The following is a 15,573-nucleotide window of genomic DNA, read 5'->3' as shown; positions in this document are numbered from 1 at the left end:
CCTTGTCTCTGTACTGGGGGAGCCTAGAGGATAATGTTATTGGCTCATCTCAACAAGGGACCCCATGGACACAAAGCTCCTGAGCTCCAGGGTGCTGGGGGCTCCTGAAATGCAGACCCTGAGGCCCATCCCTCTGTGTCATCAGAGGTCGGCTGAGAACCCAGGAACTGGCACTTTCACCAGTACCTCGGGAGACCACAGACACGCTGCCTTCTCTTCCAGGTAAACTTCCAGAGCTCCCTCCCGTTTCCCACAGTGACACGGACTGAAGCTCTCTTACTGAGGGGCTGGCGCCGCCTGCAAGGGCCAGCCCCCCCCGGGAGCCCCTCAGCAAGCCCTGGAAGCAGTTCCTGAGGTGCTGGGACCGTGGAGCTGGTGAAAGTGCCTCAGGTACACTTTGGGGGTGGTGGCAGAAGGAGGGTGGGCTGCTTGGGCCCTGTCCCCGGGTGTGGCTCGGGGGACACAGGGTGGTGAGCTCCCCCGTGGGCCCCTCTGCTAGAGTCCCACCAAGGAGCATGTGGGGTCCAAGCTCACCAACAAGGGGTTGTAGGCACCACAGGCTCCAAAAGCATCTTCATCGCGCAGATACGCTGGTCGGGACATCAGTCTCTCCAGCATAGAGACGTGCAGCCCATAGGCCATGGCAAGTCTGGACTTGATGACCGGTCCGAGCTGCATGGGGTCTCCGGCCAGGATGATCTGTGGCACAAATGGGATGGCTCTCAGCGTCTGTCTCACTGGTGAGCCCCCTGGTGTGTGGCGGGCAGAGGCCAAGGTTGGGGCGACCGCAGTGCATGGGCCTCACCTGGCCACTGACGCCTGAGACGAGCCCCAGGGGGATGAGGCACTCGGGCTCACTCGCCTGGCCCGCTTCGTCCACAAACACGTGCGTGAAGTGTCCAACTCTAGAGCAGGCACGTCCCCGGGGTCACTCTTGTCCACGTGTCCTGCCCAGCGAGGCCTCGCCTTGCTGCCCGGGGCGCCTGCCCCCCTGCTCCGGCCCGTGCCCCCGGGTCCCTCCCGACTCTCCGCGAACACACCACCTCCTCCCCGCCTCTGCCCGGGAAGCCAGCCCCAAGAGCCCACCTCAACCCTATCTGGTAGAAGAGCCCCGAGCTGCTGCACGTGGTGATGACCACCCGGAAGCGAGAGGCCTTCCAGATGTCTTCCCCATCTCTGCAATACGGCCTGATGGTCTCTGTGATGCTCTGTGGGGGGCAGGCCACCTGCCAGGTTACTGAGCATTTCTTTAAACTGGACATAATCACAAAGCTGAACGGAATTCTAAATGATAACCTCATCCTGCTGCCACTTCTTAGTTGTGACTCAGTATGGATTTAAGATTCTTTTTTATATCAAAACGTCTTATGTTTTCCTATCAATTTAGTCCACATTTTACAGACTCTAGAACCATGAATATAACAGAGAATCCTGCAGATCCTTCCCCAAAACAATCACATACATTTTCTAGATTCAACCTCTTTTGTTAACCAAACTGGGAGCTTTTACAGCAAACCAACAGAACCAAAAAGCAACTGTAACTCTGCAGAAAAATAAAAGAGTAGCATCAGCATTTAACAAAGCTGGGAACGCCCCGAACGTCACCAAACGTTCAGGAAGGCAACAGTCCTTGTGTTCTGGTGTGGTGCTGGGACACGGTCTGGGGAGGACGCTCACCTCCTTGAACCTGCAGGTGGCATTCACGCGGACCATGGCGCCCAGCCGCAGTGCCTGGCTCTCGTGCAGCCGCAGGCACACAAGGTCAGCCGCGCTGTTGGAGGGTGCGCACACCAGGATCCGACTGTCCGGCAGAGCGTGGAAGACCTTCCCGAGGACACACGGGAGGCAAAAGGCGACGGGTCAGCGGCCAGTGCCAAGCCCACCCGCGAGGGCTCCTGACGTGGACTTGCTGCATGGGCCCGTGTCACCCCTCACGCGTCTGAGCCTGGCCCTGCCACTGTGTGCAGGTGGCGGAGTCCCCGTCTCCCAGACCCTGAACTGTCCGGGTCTGGGTACCCACGGGCGACCCGAGTCCCCAGCGATGCAGGACACTGAACACACATAATGTCCACAACTCAATTTAAATCTCGATGGAGGCGCCAGACACTTGTGCAGTTTCTATTCTGAAGTGGAGCGATTCCTGTCTAAACCTAGGAAATGAGCTCTTAAAGTCCTATAGCCACATAACAAAGTTTGCTACATATGAAACAACTGGGATTTTTCAAACTCTTTCCAACGTTTGGATCTATGGTTTAAGCCGATGCTTCCCGATGACAGGAGCACACAGCTGTTTACCGCAGCCCCATCCCCACCCGCCGTTACCTGTAGAACAGCCTCTATGATGGTCACCGTCTTCCCAGTCCCAGGAGGCCCGAAGAGCACGTAGGGGACCGGGCGGCAGTCTCCACTCAGGATCCTCCTCACCGCCAACTTCTGGGTTTCGTTGAGCAGGGGGTTGAAAAACTCCTTCTCTCTCACTTTCGGGGCTCCGCTGACTGCGTCAAAGGGGAGAGACAGGGTCGGCGGAGGTCACGGCTGGTCCCCTCACGACCCGTCCCAGCGTCACTCGCATTTGGGATAGTCGGCTGAGAGCAAAAGCGTAGGCCACTCTGCCCTCTCCCCGCATAACCTTGTGCAGTGTCACCGAGGTGTTAAGAGTGGTTGTTAACAGGCGGACAAGAGCAGCCCACCACCAGGAAGGTCAGAACACACGTCCCCCTCGGCTGCCCAAGAACCCCCCCCAAGTCCTGCAGGAGCTGGTCTGGTCCCCAGACTCACCCAGCCCGCCGGTCTCTGTGGCGAAGGCCCACGGCCCTGGTGTGGCCTGGGCACCCGCCCGCTGCTCCTCTGGGGTGTGCTTAGTTTGGTCCTTCAAGGTTTTCCTATTCTAGAAAAATCATGCAGAAAAATGGCTTAAAAAGAAAGCTTTGGGACTTCCCTGGTGGTGCAGTGGTTAAGAATCCGCCTGCCAATACAGGGGACATGGGTTCAATCCCTGGTCCGGGAAGACGTCACATGCTTTGAAGCAGCTAAGTCCGTGCGCCACAACTACTGAGCCTGCGCTCTGGAGCCCGTGTGCCACAACTACTGAGCCCACGTGCCACAACTACTGAAGCCCGTGCCTAGAGCCCGTGCTCTGCAACAAGAGAAGCCACTGCAACGAGAAGCCCGCGCACTGCAAGGAAGAGTAGCCCCCGCTCGCTGCAACTAGAGGAAGCCTGCGTGCAGCAACGAAGACCTAGCACAGCCAAATAAATTTAAAAAAAAATAAATAAATGAAGCAATACCTTGGAGGTGGGCTGTCCGTGCTTTTTGATGTCTTGTGCGTGTTTCCAATTCCATGTCACTTGGGGAGACTGTAAAATGATTTCTTCTGGAAACAACACTTTTAGAAGAAGAGAAAGCGAGAAAGACATTACTGAAAAGCTTAGGAGAGATGAATAGAGGCAGAGAGTCCTGAAGAAATTCACGCCTGTGTATTCCTCTCCTCCCTGGCCCTGTGCACTGCTTCTCACCTACAGCACAGTGCCAGCACCGCATGTTCTTTGCCACAAAGCCATTTACTTGTCTATTTGTAAGTACAAAAATGAGTTACGTTTAGGGGGGAAAGCGGAGTGCAATCATTTTATTCTTACTAACTTAAGCATGCTATTTCTACATAGCCGAAATTATAGGAAAACACTGAACGTCCCCAATAGAAAGGAAAACACTGGGTATCACATAGCTTTACTTCTAACGTGTGAATGAAGAGACTGTGGTTTACACAAAATTTTACGTGACGCTCCTAAAAATACTCTGGGAAGATGTAACACCGTCATCCCACAAAAGTTAATACCTTTTACGCCCAAGTGGACAACTTGTTCAAGTGCAAAGTGACACCGTCTGCTGGTGGTCCTGTGGGAGAGAGTGACATGGGTCAGCACCCTGGGACCCTTAAGAAACACTCACATGAGACCAGGCTGGAGGCACCAGCAGGAGTTTTACGAGAAAACTCTCAACACCTGTCAGGACAGCAGGGACGCCTTCCTTTCTGGGAATATTCCTGTTTTAATGTATAAAATGGACAAGTAGAGAAAAGAGAAAATATAGCCTGTGAAGTGTCAGAGCTGCATCAATAGAAAAGTAACTTTGATGGTAAAGATTCACTCCTGTGAAATTTACTCAGAACAACAGTTAAAAAATAAACTGAAGCATGTTAAAAATGTTAAGTATTGGGGCTTCCCTGGTGGTGCAGTGGTTAAGAATCCACCTGCCAGTGCAGGGGACATGGGTTTGAGCCCTGGTCCGGGAAGATCCCACATGCCATGGAGCAGCTAAGCCCATGCGCCACAACTACTGAGCCTGCGAGCCACAACTACTGAAGTCCGCGCACCTAGAGCCCGTGCTCTGCAACGAGAGAAGCCACCATAATGAGAAGCCCGCGCACTGCAACGAAGAGTAGCCCCTGCTTGCCGCAACTAGAGAAAGCCCGCGCGCAGCAACGAATACCAACGCAGCCAAAAATTAAAAAAATAAATAAATTTAAAAATTATTAGACAAGCAAAAACAGCAGGAAAACAAGAAGCATCCTCAGGGGAAAAGTTAAAAGAAACAGACCTAGAAATGAACTACTCAATTAGTATACAAGAAGTTCAAAACAGTTGTTATAAATACATTTAAGATTTAAAGATGGACATAATGGTTGGGCAGATGGGGAATCTCTACCGAAAAGACCTAACACAGCCAAAAATAAATTTAAAAAAACCCGTTAAGTTTATTAGAGCAAAAATGGATTCCAATCAGGCAGTAAAGCATCCCATTAGCAGACAGAAGAGCTGTGAGGAGATGTTCAAAATGAAAGACTTCTATAGGCAGAAGGGAGCGGGGACAAGGCAGTGATTTCGGTGAAAAGGCGGGCTGGCGGGAGCAAGGTCGCTGAAGGAAGGACAAGGGCAGCAGGAAACATTTGCGGTGCCAGATCTGCCCGCAGTCTTCACCGTGAAGCTCGTTTCATGGGGTGTACAAATGTCAACGCCATCAAGCCGTATACTTTACACAGGCACAGATGATTCTATGTTCATCACCTCTCAGTAAACCTACTTTCTTAAAAAGGAAAACCACCTGCAAATAGCATAAAGGCGCAGCTGTCTGCCCATCTAGAGGGCGCGGCCTCTCGGCTCTGTCCCTCCTGCTGCACTGCGGTGCCGCCCAGTCCTCCCGTTTGTCAAAACGAGTGGTAAATACAGATTTTTTAAAGTGTGAAATCGCCTGATTTTGAGTAACTTAATGCAAAACCACCAAAAACTTATGTGGGGCGAGCAAACCCTCTGGGCAGCAGAAGTGGCCACCGGCCCTCGTTCCCACCTCGCTCCCCACTTGGACGGCTGCAGACAGCATCCCCTCTGAACGAAGATTCCGACATCCTGCCTTGACCTCAACTTCCTGTCTTTCCAACACTCTGGGTCAGGAAGCTGCCTGGCGGTCTTCAGCCCCACGGCCCTCTGCCTTCTTCCTGCTCACTTTCTTCCTAGGCTCACGCCCCACGGCGCATCCGTCCGCCCGACTGCCCATGTGCTTTGGTCGGGCGGCTCTTGCACCAACTGCAGCAGTGTTTCCTCTGCCCCCGCCCCAGGTCCACGTCCTCTCCTTTCTCTGCGAACATCCTCACCTCACATCCTAGAGCGACAACGAGCCCTTACAAATTCCCACTCACCACCGGCTCCCATCTCCTGTGTGCCCAGCACAATGGAGGACGTGCGCCTTCGCCAAAGACCACGGCCTCGGCCCGGCTCCGGAGCCCGCGTCCCCACGTGTCACTCCTGCTGAGCGGTCGCCACACCCACCTCACTGGCTTCACACGAGAGATGCTGGCTCCTCTCACTGTAAGCAGCAAACCAGGCAAGGCCGCCCGGACCCTGGGCGCCTCCTCACTCACTCATCTCTCTGTCCTGCCTTCTCTGCTTTCCCAGCCAAACGCCCTTCAAAAGGGCCAACTCCACGCCTGTACCATCCATTCACCCGCAACACCTTCCAACCTGGCTGCAGCCCAAACACGGAAAGAGTTCTTAAACAAGACACAAAAAGCACTAGTATACAAAAATCCTGATAAATTCCACTCTCTTACAACTACCACCTTCTGTTACTCAAAAAATATATTTTAAGAAAGTGAAAAGACAAGTAACAAACCCAGAGAAGTTGTCTGTAACAGGTGTATCTAAGAATAGTCTGGCATAAAGAATACAGAAGGGACAGCTACAAATAATTTAAAAAATCACATTATAGTCAATAAAAGACATAAGAAAGCATTTCACAGATGAAGGAATTTTACGGCCAATAAACAGGGAGACTATCGACCTTAGAAGTCGTCAGAGAAACATACATGAAGACCATGGCGCGACACAGCTCACGCCTACCAGGCTGGCACGCGCCCAGGGGTTTCACAAAATCAGGTTTCAGGAGGGCATTACGGACCCTGACCCTGCGGGGCACTTCTGCCGCCACGTGTAAAGCTGGAACATTAGCATCCCCCAAACCCCTACCCCACTCCTAAGTGCGCAGCCAAAAACACCTGGGGGTGGGTGTGCACGAGGAGATAGCGGGCGTCCACGGCAGCCGCCACAGCGCACGCAGCGCCGTGCCCACCGGCGGGAGGGCAGACCCGCGTCCGGTGGGGCACAAGTACGCTGCGGACACGGCCCGCGGACCTCCTGTCAGCAAACCCACACCTTCAGGCCACAGGCGGCAAGTGCAAAACAGCTGCAACTAACGCAAACACCCTCCCGTGTGTGTGTCTGTGCGCAAACACACCAACTTTTGTTTTAAAAAGCAAAGGAGAGAGAAACACAAAATCCCAGCTAACGGTGGGGGCTTGGTGGAGGAGGGGAAGAGACAGCTGGCGGTGGGGTCCCCGCCTCGTGACATGTGACACGTGAGGTGGAGGAGGAGCGGCTGGTGGTGATGGCGTGTGAGGAACCACGGACTCTCACGTAAGATCCAAAAAAGAACCAACATGCAAACGTTTACCAAACGGCTGGTGACAAAGCTGTGATCACAGAGGCATGTGACACGGGGGCAGGGAGCCCGCTCACAGCCCGCGAGCACGCATGCCGTCACCTGGGGAGACAGCCGCCCACCCAGAAGGAAGAGTCCCTGGAAGCGTTACCTGTTGTATGTAAATTCCACATCCATAGGTTCAGAGTTATATGCTTGTTCAAACTCTGGATTAAGTTTAAGGGTTACATCTTCTTCATGAATCTAAAAATAAACAAATCATTTACTTTTCATACTCTGTACTTGATTTCTTGGGACAATCTTCTAACCATATTCAGCAACTCATCATGAACCATTCATCCTACGGATCTGAGCTGAAATCTGGCATCTGAAATGAGTGCAAGATGATGGGAAAGGACTCAGTCACGGTGCTGTTCCGCCCCCACCCCCAGCAGCACACCTGCTGACGCTTCCGCCAGGCGTGAGGGCCCACGAACACAGGGTGTGCAAGACAGGCCGCCACCTCTGAAGGAGACACGTGAACGACGGCGAAGAGCGGGCGGTGCCGGCCACGAGACCCCTGCCCCCATCAGGACAGGGAACCAGACACTCAGGAACCCTCCAGCCAAAGCTAGGTCCTGCATAAGAGTCCTCAGCAGGAAGGAAACCCCATGCTGAGAGGAGCGGAAACAGGACGGAGCACTAGGCAGCAGGGCCTCCCAAGAGCTGGGGGCCAGCAAGGGCAGAGGCTGCGACGTGAGGCTCACAGTGTCCCCTGCTCTCGGCAGAAGCAAACACAAGCCCCTTAAAAGCAAGGCAAGCCCAGCACAGGGTCCTGGGTTTCCCAGAGATTAAGACAAATGAAAATGAATCTGTAATCACAGACCATCAGGCACACAAGGAAACCACCAGCAGTCTGAGGGTTGACTTGAATTGCCATCAACAGATTGAGGCCCCAAGGACATCATATACTGATGCTGTCATTTACAGAAATTTGAAAAACTATGGAAAAACAACACAACTGGGAAAACCAAGATAAGCATAAGATAACATAAAACACCACAACAGGGCAGCTTTAATGAGTCAGATAGCGTATAGAAACGAAAACTCTGCTTATGGAGCTAAACTCAGAGAGAAGGGAACAAGTGACCCGTTTGCTCCCAGCAGACAGGGAGGCCTTCTGTGGAGGTGCGGGTGGGCCAGGGGCAGTGCTGGCTCAGTCCAAGGAGCCTTCCGTCCCCCCCTCCCCGAAGCGCCATGCTCTGCCCACCCCACCACATGGGGGCGCTCCTGAGGGCCCCGGTGCCTTCATGGTACCCAGGCCACTGCGCTGGCCACCGGGTTCCGGAGAATCACGCAAAGCAACGGCCAAGACCCGAGACAGGACAGCTTTAGCGGGCACCCATCACTCAGGAGCGGCCAGCTTCACGGACGGTCCCACGGGAAGGTCGGCAGGGCAGCTTCAGCTCTGGACTCGCCAGCCTGGGACTCAGGGGCCAAGGGGACCTCACCCCTGGGATCCCTGGCCCTGTTTCTCCTGAGGTTTTAGCCCACAGGGCGGCTGCTAGGGGCACAACTGGTCTCCTCTCTGGAAGCTGAGATGGTCGCTTGGCCATTCTGGGCTCCTCACGCCCTTGCCAACAGCTAGGAGGGCTCATGCTGGGGAGGGCGATGGGCCCTCTAGCTGAGGCTGAGCGGCTCCTGCCCTGCAGCGGAGGGGGCACCCGGCCAGGCCGCCTGTCACCGAGGAGAGCGAGCTCCTGCCCCAGGAAATCCCGGCTCTGGTTTCACAGGTGACAAGGGCTGCGGCTGTGACCGTCTTTCTACAAACGCCCCGAAGACCCCCTACCCAACCCCCCATACTCTCCCTCCTTTCCCAGATGTGGGCCCCTGTGGCCACGGTCATGGGCCCTGAGCGCGCCCCGAGGAGCACAGGGAGAGGCGTGTCCCGAGACACGGCCTAGGCCCTGTGCGGGGAGCGCTGAGTGAGGGACCTGGGCCACCCCCTCGGGGGGTGAGAACCTTGTCTGCCGAGCTGGGTCAGTGCAGGACGTCAGTCAGGAGCAAGACGTTTCCGCTGGGAGAGAGTGACATGGACGCCTGTGCAGGTAGGGGGGCTGCCGGTTCCCAGGACCTGCGCCCTCCAGGGCGGCGACTTACTCTGGCTGAGCCACAATACGCGAGGCCTGAGAGGCTCGCCCGACCTTCAGGCCTGGTCCAGAGGCCTGAAGCGCATCCTCTGTCTTGAGGGTGGTGGGAGCATCTGCGTCCAAGCTTCTCTGATTTGGTTCAGATCAACCTTATCACGAGACCAAGCGGGGGCACATTTTTGCTGTGGACCAGCCTGCACCCCGACCTTGTTCTCCAGGCACAGCTCGCCCACCTGAGAGGCCCCCTCAACTCAAAACACCACTCTTCTGCTTCTATCGGCCCCAGGGGGCTTGTCTGATGCTGCGGTCCTGGCTGGCGCCCCGGCAGCCCGTACGGCGAGGTCTGCAGCGTTCGAGTCCCCAGCCTGGAACCGCAGCCCCTGGGATGTGCTCACGGCCTTCTCGCCTTTGGAAATGGCTGCTGGGCCCTCTCCACTAACAACATCTTTTCTGTCTTTCACGGTGATCAGATGCCACTTCCTGGTCTTCTTGAGGAGATGAACAAGTCTCCACACTGGGTTATTCACGCCCGTCCTCCCCTCGTCGCCGGGGGCACACCGCCTGCTGCCCCCACGAGGGCCCGGCCCCATCCTTGGGGGAGACTCTGCTGGTGTTCTCGTAGCCCCCAAGCCCGCTGAGGGCCTCGGTGCCCTAGTTCCCACACCAGGCAGCGTGCGGGCTTCATGGGTCCCTCCACACGGCCCCTGAGCTCCGTCCCTGCGCTATGCCCAGCAGGGTGCGGGGGGACTGGCTGGAGAAGCCCTGGCCGTGCTTAGAGCCACACGGCACAGGGCCTTCAACCAACATAGCCTTCCTTCCCCGTGGGCACACCAGCGCATCCAACGCGGAGGTGTGTTTTTCCTTTGCAGGCTCTCTCCCCTAGAACGTATTCAGAACACCCGAATCTGACTAAATGCACGCCTTACATGTGATGGGCTTAACAGGTAAGTGTGTTTTACACGGCTGAAAGTGATAAGATTTCTTTACACGTCACATTTATTTAAATATTCACTTGATCCTCAAATTTTCCAACATACCATCAACACCAGGGGACCCCCCACCCCGAGCTGAGGCAGGAAGTTTACCTCTGCAACCACCCGCTGGGCTAGTCCACATGAACTAACAGCGGCCTCTCACCTCAGTCACATAGCCGACGTACTCGATGACGTGTCCGTTGTACTCTTGAGTTTTTAAGATCAGTTTATCACCTAGTTAAAAAAACCCATTACCACACGTAAAACTACAACATCAATAATTTTTTTTGCTGTGCTCTAAAATCACACACTCCGAAGAAGTGGAGTAAGACCAAAACGTTACTGGGATCAACAGCTTAAAATCACGTCAGTGTGACGAGAGGGCGGCTGGCCAAGTCTTGAGTGAAATGATGACCCAAAGCAAAGGACGTCAGTGCGGTCAGTGTTGCCGGTTAAAAACATTCTGTTTCCTGACTGTGGTTCAGTGTTTCTAGTCCATCTAGGAAAACACGGTACGTAACAAACCCACCTGTGTAAAGAGAAGGTCTACTTTCAGCTAATCCTGGGACCTCCAGAACCAACAAATCCCCATTTCTTTTCAAGGTGACCCCACTCATATTATACTCTTTCAGCTCTATTTCTGCGTGAATCTCCTCAAGCCAGAGCAAAGTTGAAAACTTCTCCTTGTGATTTGACATGTTCAGAAGCTGAAAAAGAAGCCGGCAAGTTAGAGAGAGCTGAGGAACACTCCACACCCCCCCACCAGGAAGCCAGCAGCTCTGGGGTGGGTAAGCCCCACGGACAGATGAAAGAGCCTTCAAACACTGACGACTGGGCAGTGCAGGGCAGTGGCCCTGAGATGGGGAACCATGTGAGTGAACCCCCACCCGCCCAGCTCCTGTCAGACACGGCGTCCAGGCTCAGCTCAGAGAGAGCCCGGGGCAGCCCTGTGAGCCCTCAGCTGCGCAGCGGTCAGCACGCGAGCGTGAGAAACTGTATCAGACGGGGAGAGGCGTGTGACGGGAGCAGAACGGGGCTCCTCAGCCTCGGCACTTCCCACACTGGGGCTGGCCCGGTCTCTGGGGCGGGGCTGGCCCGGGCACTGCACAGTGTTCAGCAGCATCTCTGGCCTCCACCCACTAGATGCTGTTCACACTCTCAGTCTTGACAACCAAAAATGTCTCCTGAGGGGGCAGTTCACCTGTTGAGAACCACTGGGTTAGAGGTAACAAATCCCAGACCTCACACAGGGCTGAGAATGCTGTGGGTCCCACCAGCCCAAATGGAAAGGCTTCAGATAAAGGGGCACTGGGTAGAGTACTCAGAAGGAATCAGCCCGATATTCAACTCTGGTCCCTCCTAACAAGGCTTTAAAGCCAGTATCTGGCCATTTCTAAGTAACTTAAGTGCATCCCAGAACAAAGTTCAAAAATATTTTTGAGAACAGAAAAATAAGAAATACCCAGCAAGGTAAAATCCAGAATGTTTAGCCTCCAAACAAAGATGACCAGGCACGGAACTGAGCACAAGCTACAACCCATAATGAGAAGAAGAACCTATCAACAGAGACAGAATCAAAAGTGACACCCGCGATGGACTCAGTATCACGAAAACCTTAAAACACGGTTGTCACTGTACTATATACATCCAAAAAGTTGAGGAAGACAAGACTGAAGAATAAAAAAGGTGAGGAAAGACTAAGCATATTCAGTAGGGACAGAAAATGTATAAAAAGACCCTAATTGAACTTGTGGAGATAATAACAACGTCTGACATTAAAAAAAAAAACCCACTGGATGGGACTGCACACTGCAAAAGAAAAAAACCAGTGAACTCAAAAAGACACAGCAACAGAAACTACTCAGAATGAAACACAGAGGAAAAAAGACCGAAGAGAAATGAACGGAGCAGCCATGAGCTGTGGGGCATCTTCACGTGGCCTCGTACACATGTAATGGGAACGTGGAGAGCGCAGCAGAAAGAATACTTGAAGACGGAATGGCCAAGAACTTTGAGATTTGAGAAAAACTGTAAATTCACTTTCTCCAGTAAGCTCAAAGAACCCAAGCCAAGGAACGTGAAAACGACAGCAACTCACGCTGTAAATTAAATTCCTTAAAACTAGTGAAAAAGAGAAAATCCTAAAAGAAGCTAGAAAAAAACACAGACTCCATGCAGAAGAACCAAGGTGAGAAGAAAAGCAGAGCCCCTGGAGAAACGCAAGGAGGGAAGAGGTGTGGGGCAGTGTCTCTGCAGCACCTGCCCAGAGGTCAAGACCGGGCGAGACCCACAAGGCTGACAGACCAACCACTGCAGGGGATGCTCAGGTCCCCCAGAAGGATGGGAGGAGCCCCAGGAAGGAGACCTGCATAGGGGGGCAGTTACAAGGGCACAGGAAATCAGGAAGTACTAGGGTGACACATGCGTGAATTGAAGAATCACAACGGGGCAAGTACCGTGGAACCTTACACCATACAGCACTTTTTCATGACCATTACTATCGTACTATTATGAATGCTGAAGACACCCACTTTCTTCTGGTAACTGCTACGCTCAAGAGGAGGTCCCTTCCCAGCACCCAGGCCGCATTACAGGAGAGGTGCAGGTGCACTTCCTGCACACGATGGTCCCAGAAGCTGCATTCTCCCCGGCATCAATTTCTCAGCCCCGAAGTTCTTCTCTAAGGTGTTTTAGGGCTGGTTTGCTGCTCCAGCCTCAGTTCAGGCCCTACAACCATCAGTGCAACAACCGCCTGGCGGGTCTCCCCGCTTCCAACCCACAGTCCTGCCCACATACCCTCCTTGGTGCTGCTCCTTCTGTGTGGTCGCGCCGTCCCTGGACAGCGCCCAGTGCCCCTGCGGTACCCTCCCCTCTGCAGGATGCCAGTGTGGCCCTGGGGTGGGGCACCTCGGGCTGGTGGCACAGGTAGCATCGCAGCACCAGCACCGGGGGCACCTTCTGGCCCAGCTCTGCTGCGGGTCCAAGGCCCAGCAGACAGAGGGCTCTGTCCATCAGTCCCAGGGCCAGCGCGCTCCTCGGTGCCACCCAGCTTCCTCCCAAGCCTCCTTTCCTCTCCGCCTGCCACCGCAGCTCTCCCAGCTCAGGGCTCCCTCACCCTCCACGAATCTCTGGCGAGCCCCAAGTCTCCCTCCAGCCACCGTCCCGTCTCCTCCCTCCTTCTCGCCCTGATGCAGCGCAGGCCCCGGCCCTCATTCCACTCACCCACTCCTCAGCCAACAGACACCCAAACCCTCGGGCAAGTGCCCTCCTGGAAAAGGGCCACGCTCCCCCATTGCTGCCAGCGGAACAGACACTCTCCCTCCCTCCCTGGACCCCTGCCTCAGCCTTGCTCAGCACTGCCCCTGCCCTTGGCCTCCTCTGGCAGGTCCACCCCTTCTGACAGCTCCGACCACCACCTGCCACAGCGGGCAGGCTCAGACCAGGCCTCCCCCAGAGGATCTGAATAAGCCTGAGACCAAAGAAGCAGACCAACAGCCCAGCCAGGGAGGATGACAAGGAGACGTCCTGCCAGAGGAGTCCTATGGGAGGCCTGGCCTCCTCCTCCTCCCGACGCCAACACCCCCCGCCCCCCGCCCTGGTCTGTGTGGCTACAGGCCTTTTCCCGGCTCCCCTGCTTAGCTGCTCAGAGCTCTGTCACAAATGGAAAGCTGCTGAGAGGCTCGTCCACGAGGTAGAAGAGAGGCTGGGCCGGGGGCAGAGGGTCCCCCACCCCTGCTTTGCCCCCAGCCCCCCAAGCCCCGACAATCTGCAGAGGGACAAAACGATGGGCCCCGCCGCTCCCGGGGTGAACAGAGCCCACACGAGGTCTGAACCCAACAAAGGTTCACCCTGAGTTTGTTCAGAAAACAACTCGAGTGTGGTGAAGAGTCAGTGCTTCACATGAGACACTTTTCCTACCTCTCCGAGCAGCGGCTGAAAGGTCAGGATGTCGATTTTCTGCCCCACACATTCTTTAAGCCTGTCTGGTATCGGGTACTGCGGGAGAAAACTTGGAAGCTGTCGTCTCAGGTTCCTGAAAAGGAGATTCACAAGTTAGAAACAACCCTTCAGCACCAGGCACTTCACCCCAGACGTTTCCACTTAAACATCCTTTCCTATTTCAGAAAGACACAGAGGTTCAATCACCAAAAACAACTGGTACGTGAACTGCTGGCCTCAGGCAGTGGTTTACAAAGTGCTATGTAGCTTTGGGGCTGCTCTCCCAGGAGCTGCTTTGCCTCCAGCAGAAGAAGATGCCAAACTCCCAAAAGCCCCTGGGACCAGTGAGCTTGAAAACACTGTTTCTAAGCTTCCAATAAGCTCAACTCTTATGTTTTATTTTTTTCCTTCCAATTTCGCGGACGAATAATTGACAACAGCACTGTAGACATTTAAGGTGTGCAGCATAATGTCTGACTGACATGCATCATGAAATAATGACCATGCTAAGTGCAGTGACCACCCACCCACCTTCTCATGTAGATACAAAATTAAAGAAATAGAAAAAAGTATCTCCTCGTGACGGGAACTCCCAGGATCACCCTCCTGACACCTTTCACATATAACATACAGTGTTCATTACATGTGTCATGTTGTACATTACATCCCTAGTACTTATTCATCGTATAGCTGGAGGTTTGTACCTTCTGACCCCCTTCATCCAATTCCCCCTCCCCCAAACCCCACCTCCGGTGACCACAAATCTAATCTCTTTTTCTATGAGTTTGTTTTTAAAGTATAATCGACCTACAACACTGTTACTTCCTGTTACACAACACAGTGATTTGATATTTCTATACATTTCAAAATGATCTTCACAGTAAGTGTCGTTACGATATGTTACCATGCAAATATATTACATTGTTATTGACTATATTTCCCACAATGTGCATAGCTATCTATCCCTCCATCTATCCATCGTCATCTATCCATCCAACCACCCATTCACCCATCTATGGTTATTTAAGTTGCTGGTCTCTTAAGTGCAAATGAACTTCTAACAACCCTGCAATTTTACTCTCCTCCCATCATGATTATTGTCTTTTTAAAATTCTTTTTTATTTCTGGCTGCTTTGGGTCTTTGTTGCTACATGTGGGCTTTCTCCAGTTGCGGAAAGCAGGGGCTACTTTTTGTTGTGGTGCACAAGCTTCTCATTGTGGTGGCTTCTTTTGTTGCGGAGCACGGGCTCTAGGTGCACGGGCTTCAGTAGTTGTGGCTCACAGGCTCTAGGGCACAGGCTCAGTAGCTGTGGCACACGGTCTCTAGGGCACAGGCTCAGTAGTTGTGGCGCACGGGCTTAGTTGCTCCGCGGCTGTGGGATCTTCCTGTAGCAGGGCTCGAACCCGTGTCCCCTGCACTGGCAGGCAGGTTCTTAACCACTGCGCCATCAGGGAAGTCCCATGATTATTGCTTTCAACATCATATTTTACATCTTTTTGTTCTGTGCATTCCTTAACTACTTACTGCGGATATATATGAT

At 53.7% G+C, this 15,573-nt stretch overlaps 1 protein-coding gene across 1 annotated transcript in view; it reads right to left on the bottom strand.

Moving 5' to 3' along the window:
• The window catches only part of MOV10L1 (Mov10 like RNA helicase 1), a 38,406-nt gene that overhangs the window by 5,778 nt on the left and 17,055 nt on the right, over window positions 1-15,573 (bottom strand). The window contains exons 10-21 of the mRNA XM_059082490.2: window positions 14,012-14,126; window positions 10,623-10,800; window positions 10,257-10,327; window positions 7,142-7,233; window positions 3,836-3,894; window positions 3,288-3,385; window positions 2,779-2,887; window positions 2,323-2,495; window positions 1,678-1,824; window positions 1,087-1,208; window positions 806-905; window positions 535-699 (exon numbers count right to left, since the gene is read on the bottom strand). Coding sequence (XP_058938473.2) covers window positions 535-699; window positions 806-905; window positions 1,087-1,208; window positions 1,678-1,824; window positions 2,323-2,495; window positions 2,779-2,887; window positions 3,288-3,385; window positions 3,836-3,894; window positions 7,142-7,233; window positions 10,257-10,327; window positions 10,623-10,800; window positions 14,012-14,126 — 1,429 coding nt within the window. The remainder of the gene's footprint in view (window positions 1-534; window positions 700-805; window positions 906-1,086; window positions 1,209-1,677; window positions 1,825-2,322; window positions 2,496-2,778; window positions 2,888-3,287; window positions 3,386-3,835; window positions 3,895-7,141; window positions 7,234-10,256; window positions 10,328-10,622; window positions 10,801-14,011; window positions 14,127-15,573) is intronic.

Source organism: Kogia breviceps, chromosome 12 (assembly GCF_026419965.1).
Source record: "Kogia breviceps isolate mKogBre1 chromosome 12, mKogBre1 haplotype 1, whole genome shotgun sequence".
In the NCBI taxonomy this organism is placed as follows: Eukaryota; Metazoa; Chordata; class Mammalia; order Artiodactyla; family Physeteridae; genus Kogia; species Kogia breviceps.
The sequence above is the reverse complement of the archived record's forward strand: the minus strand, read 5'-3'. Positions and strand labels throughout refer to the sequence as shown.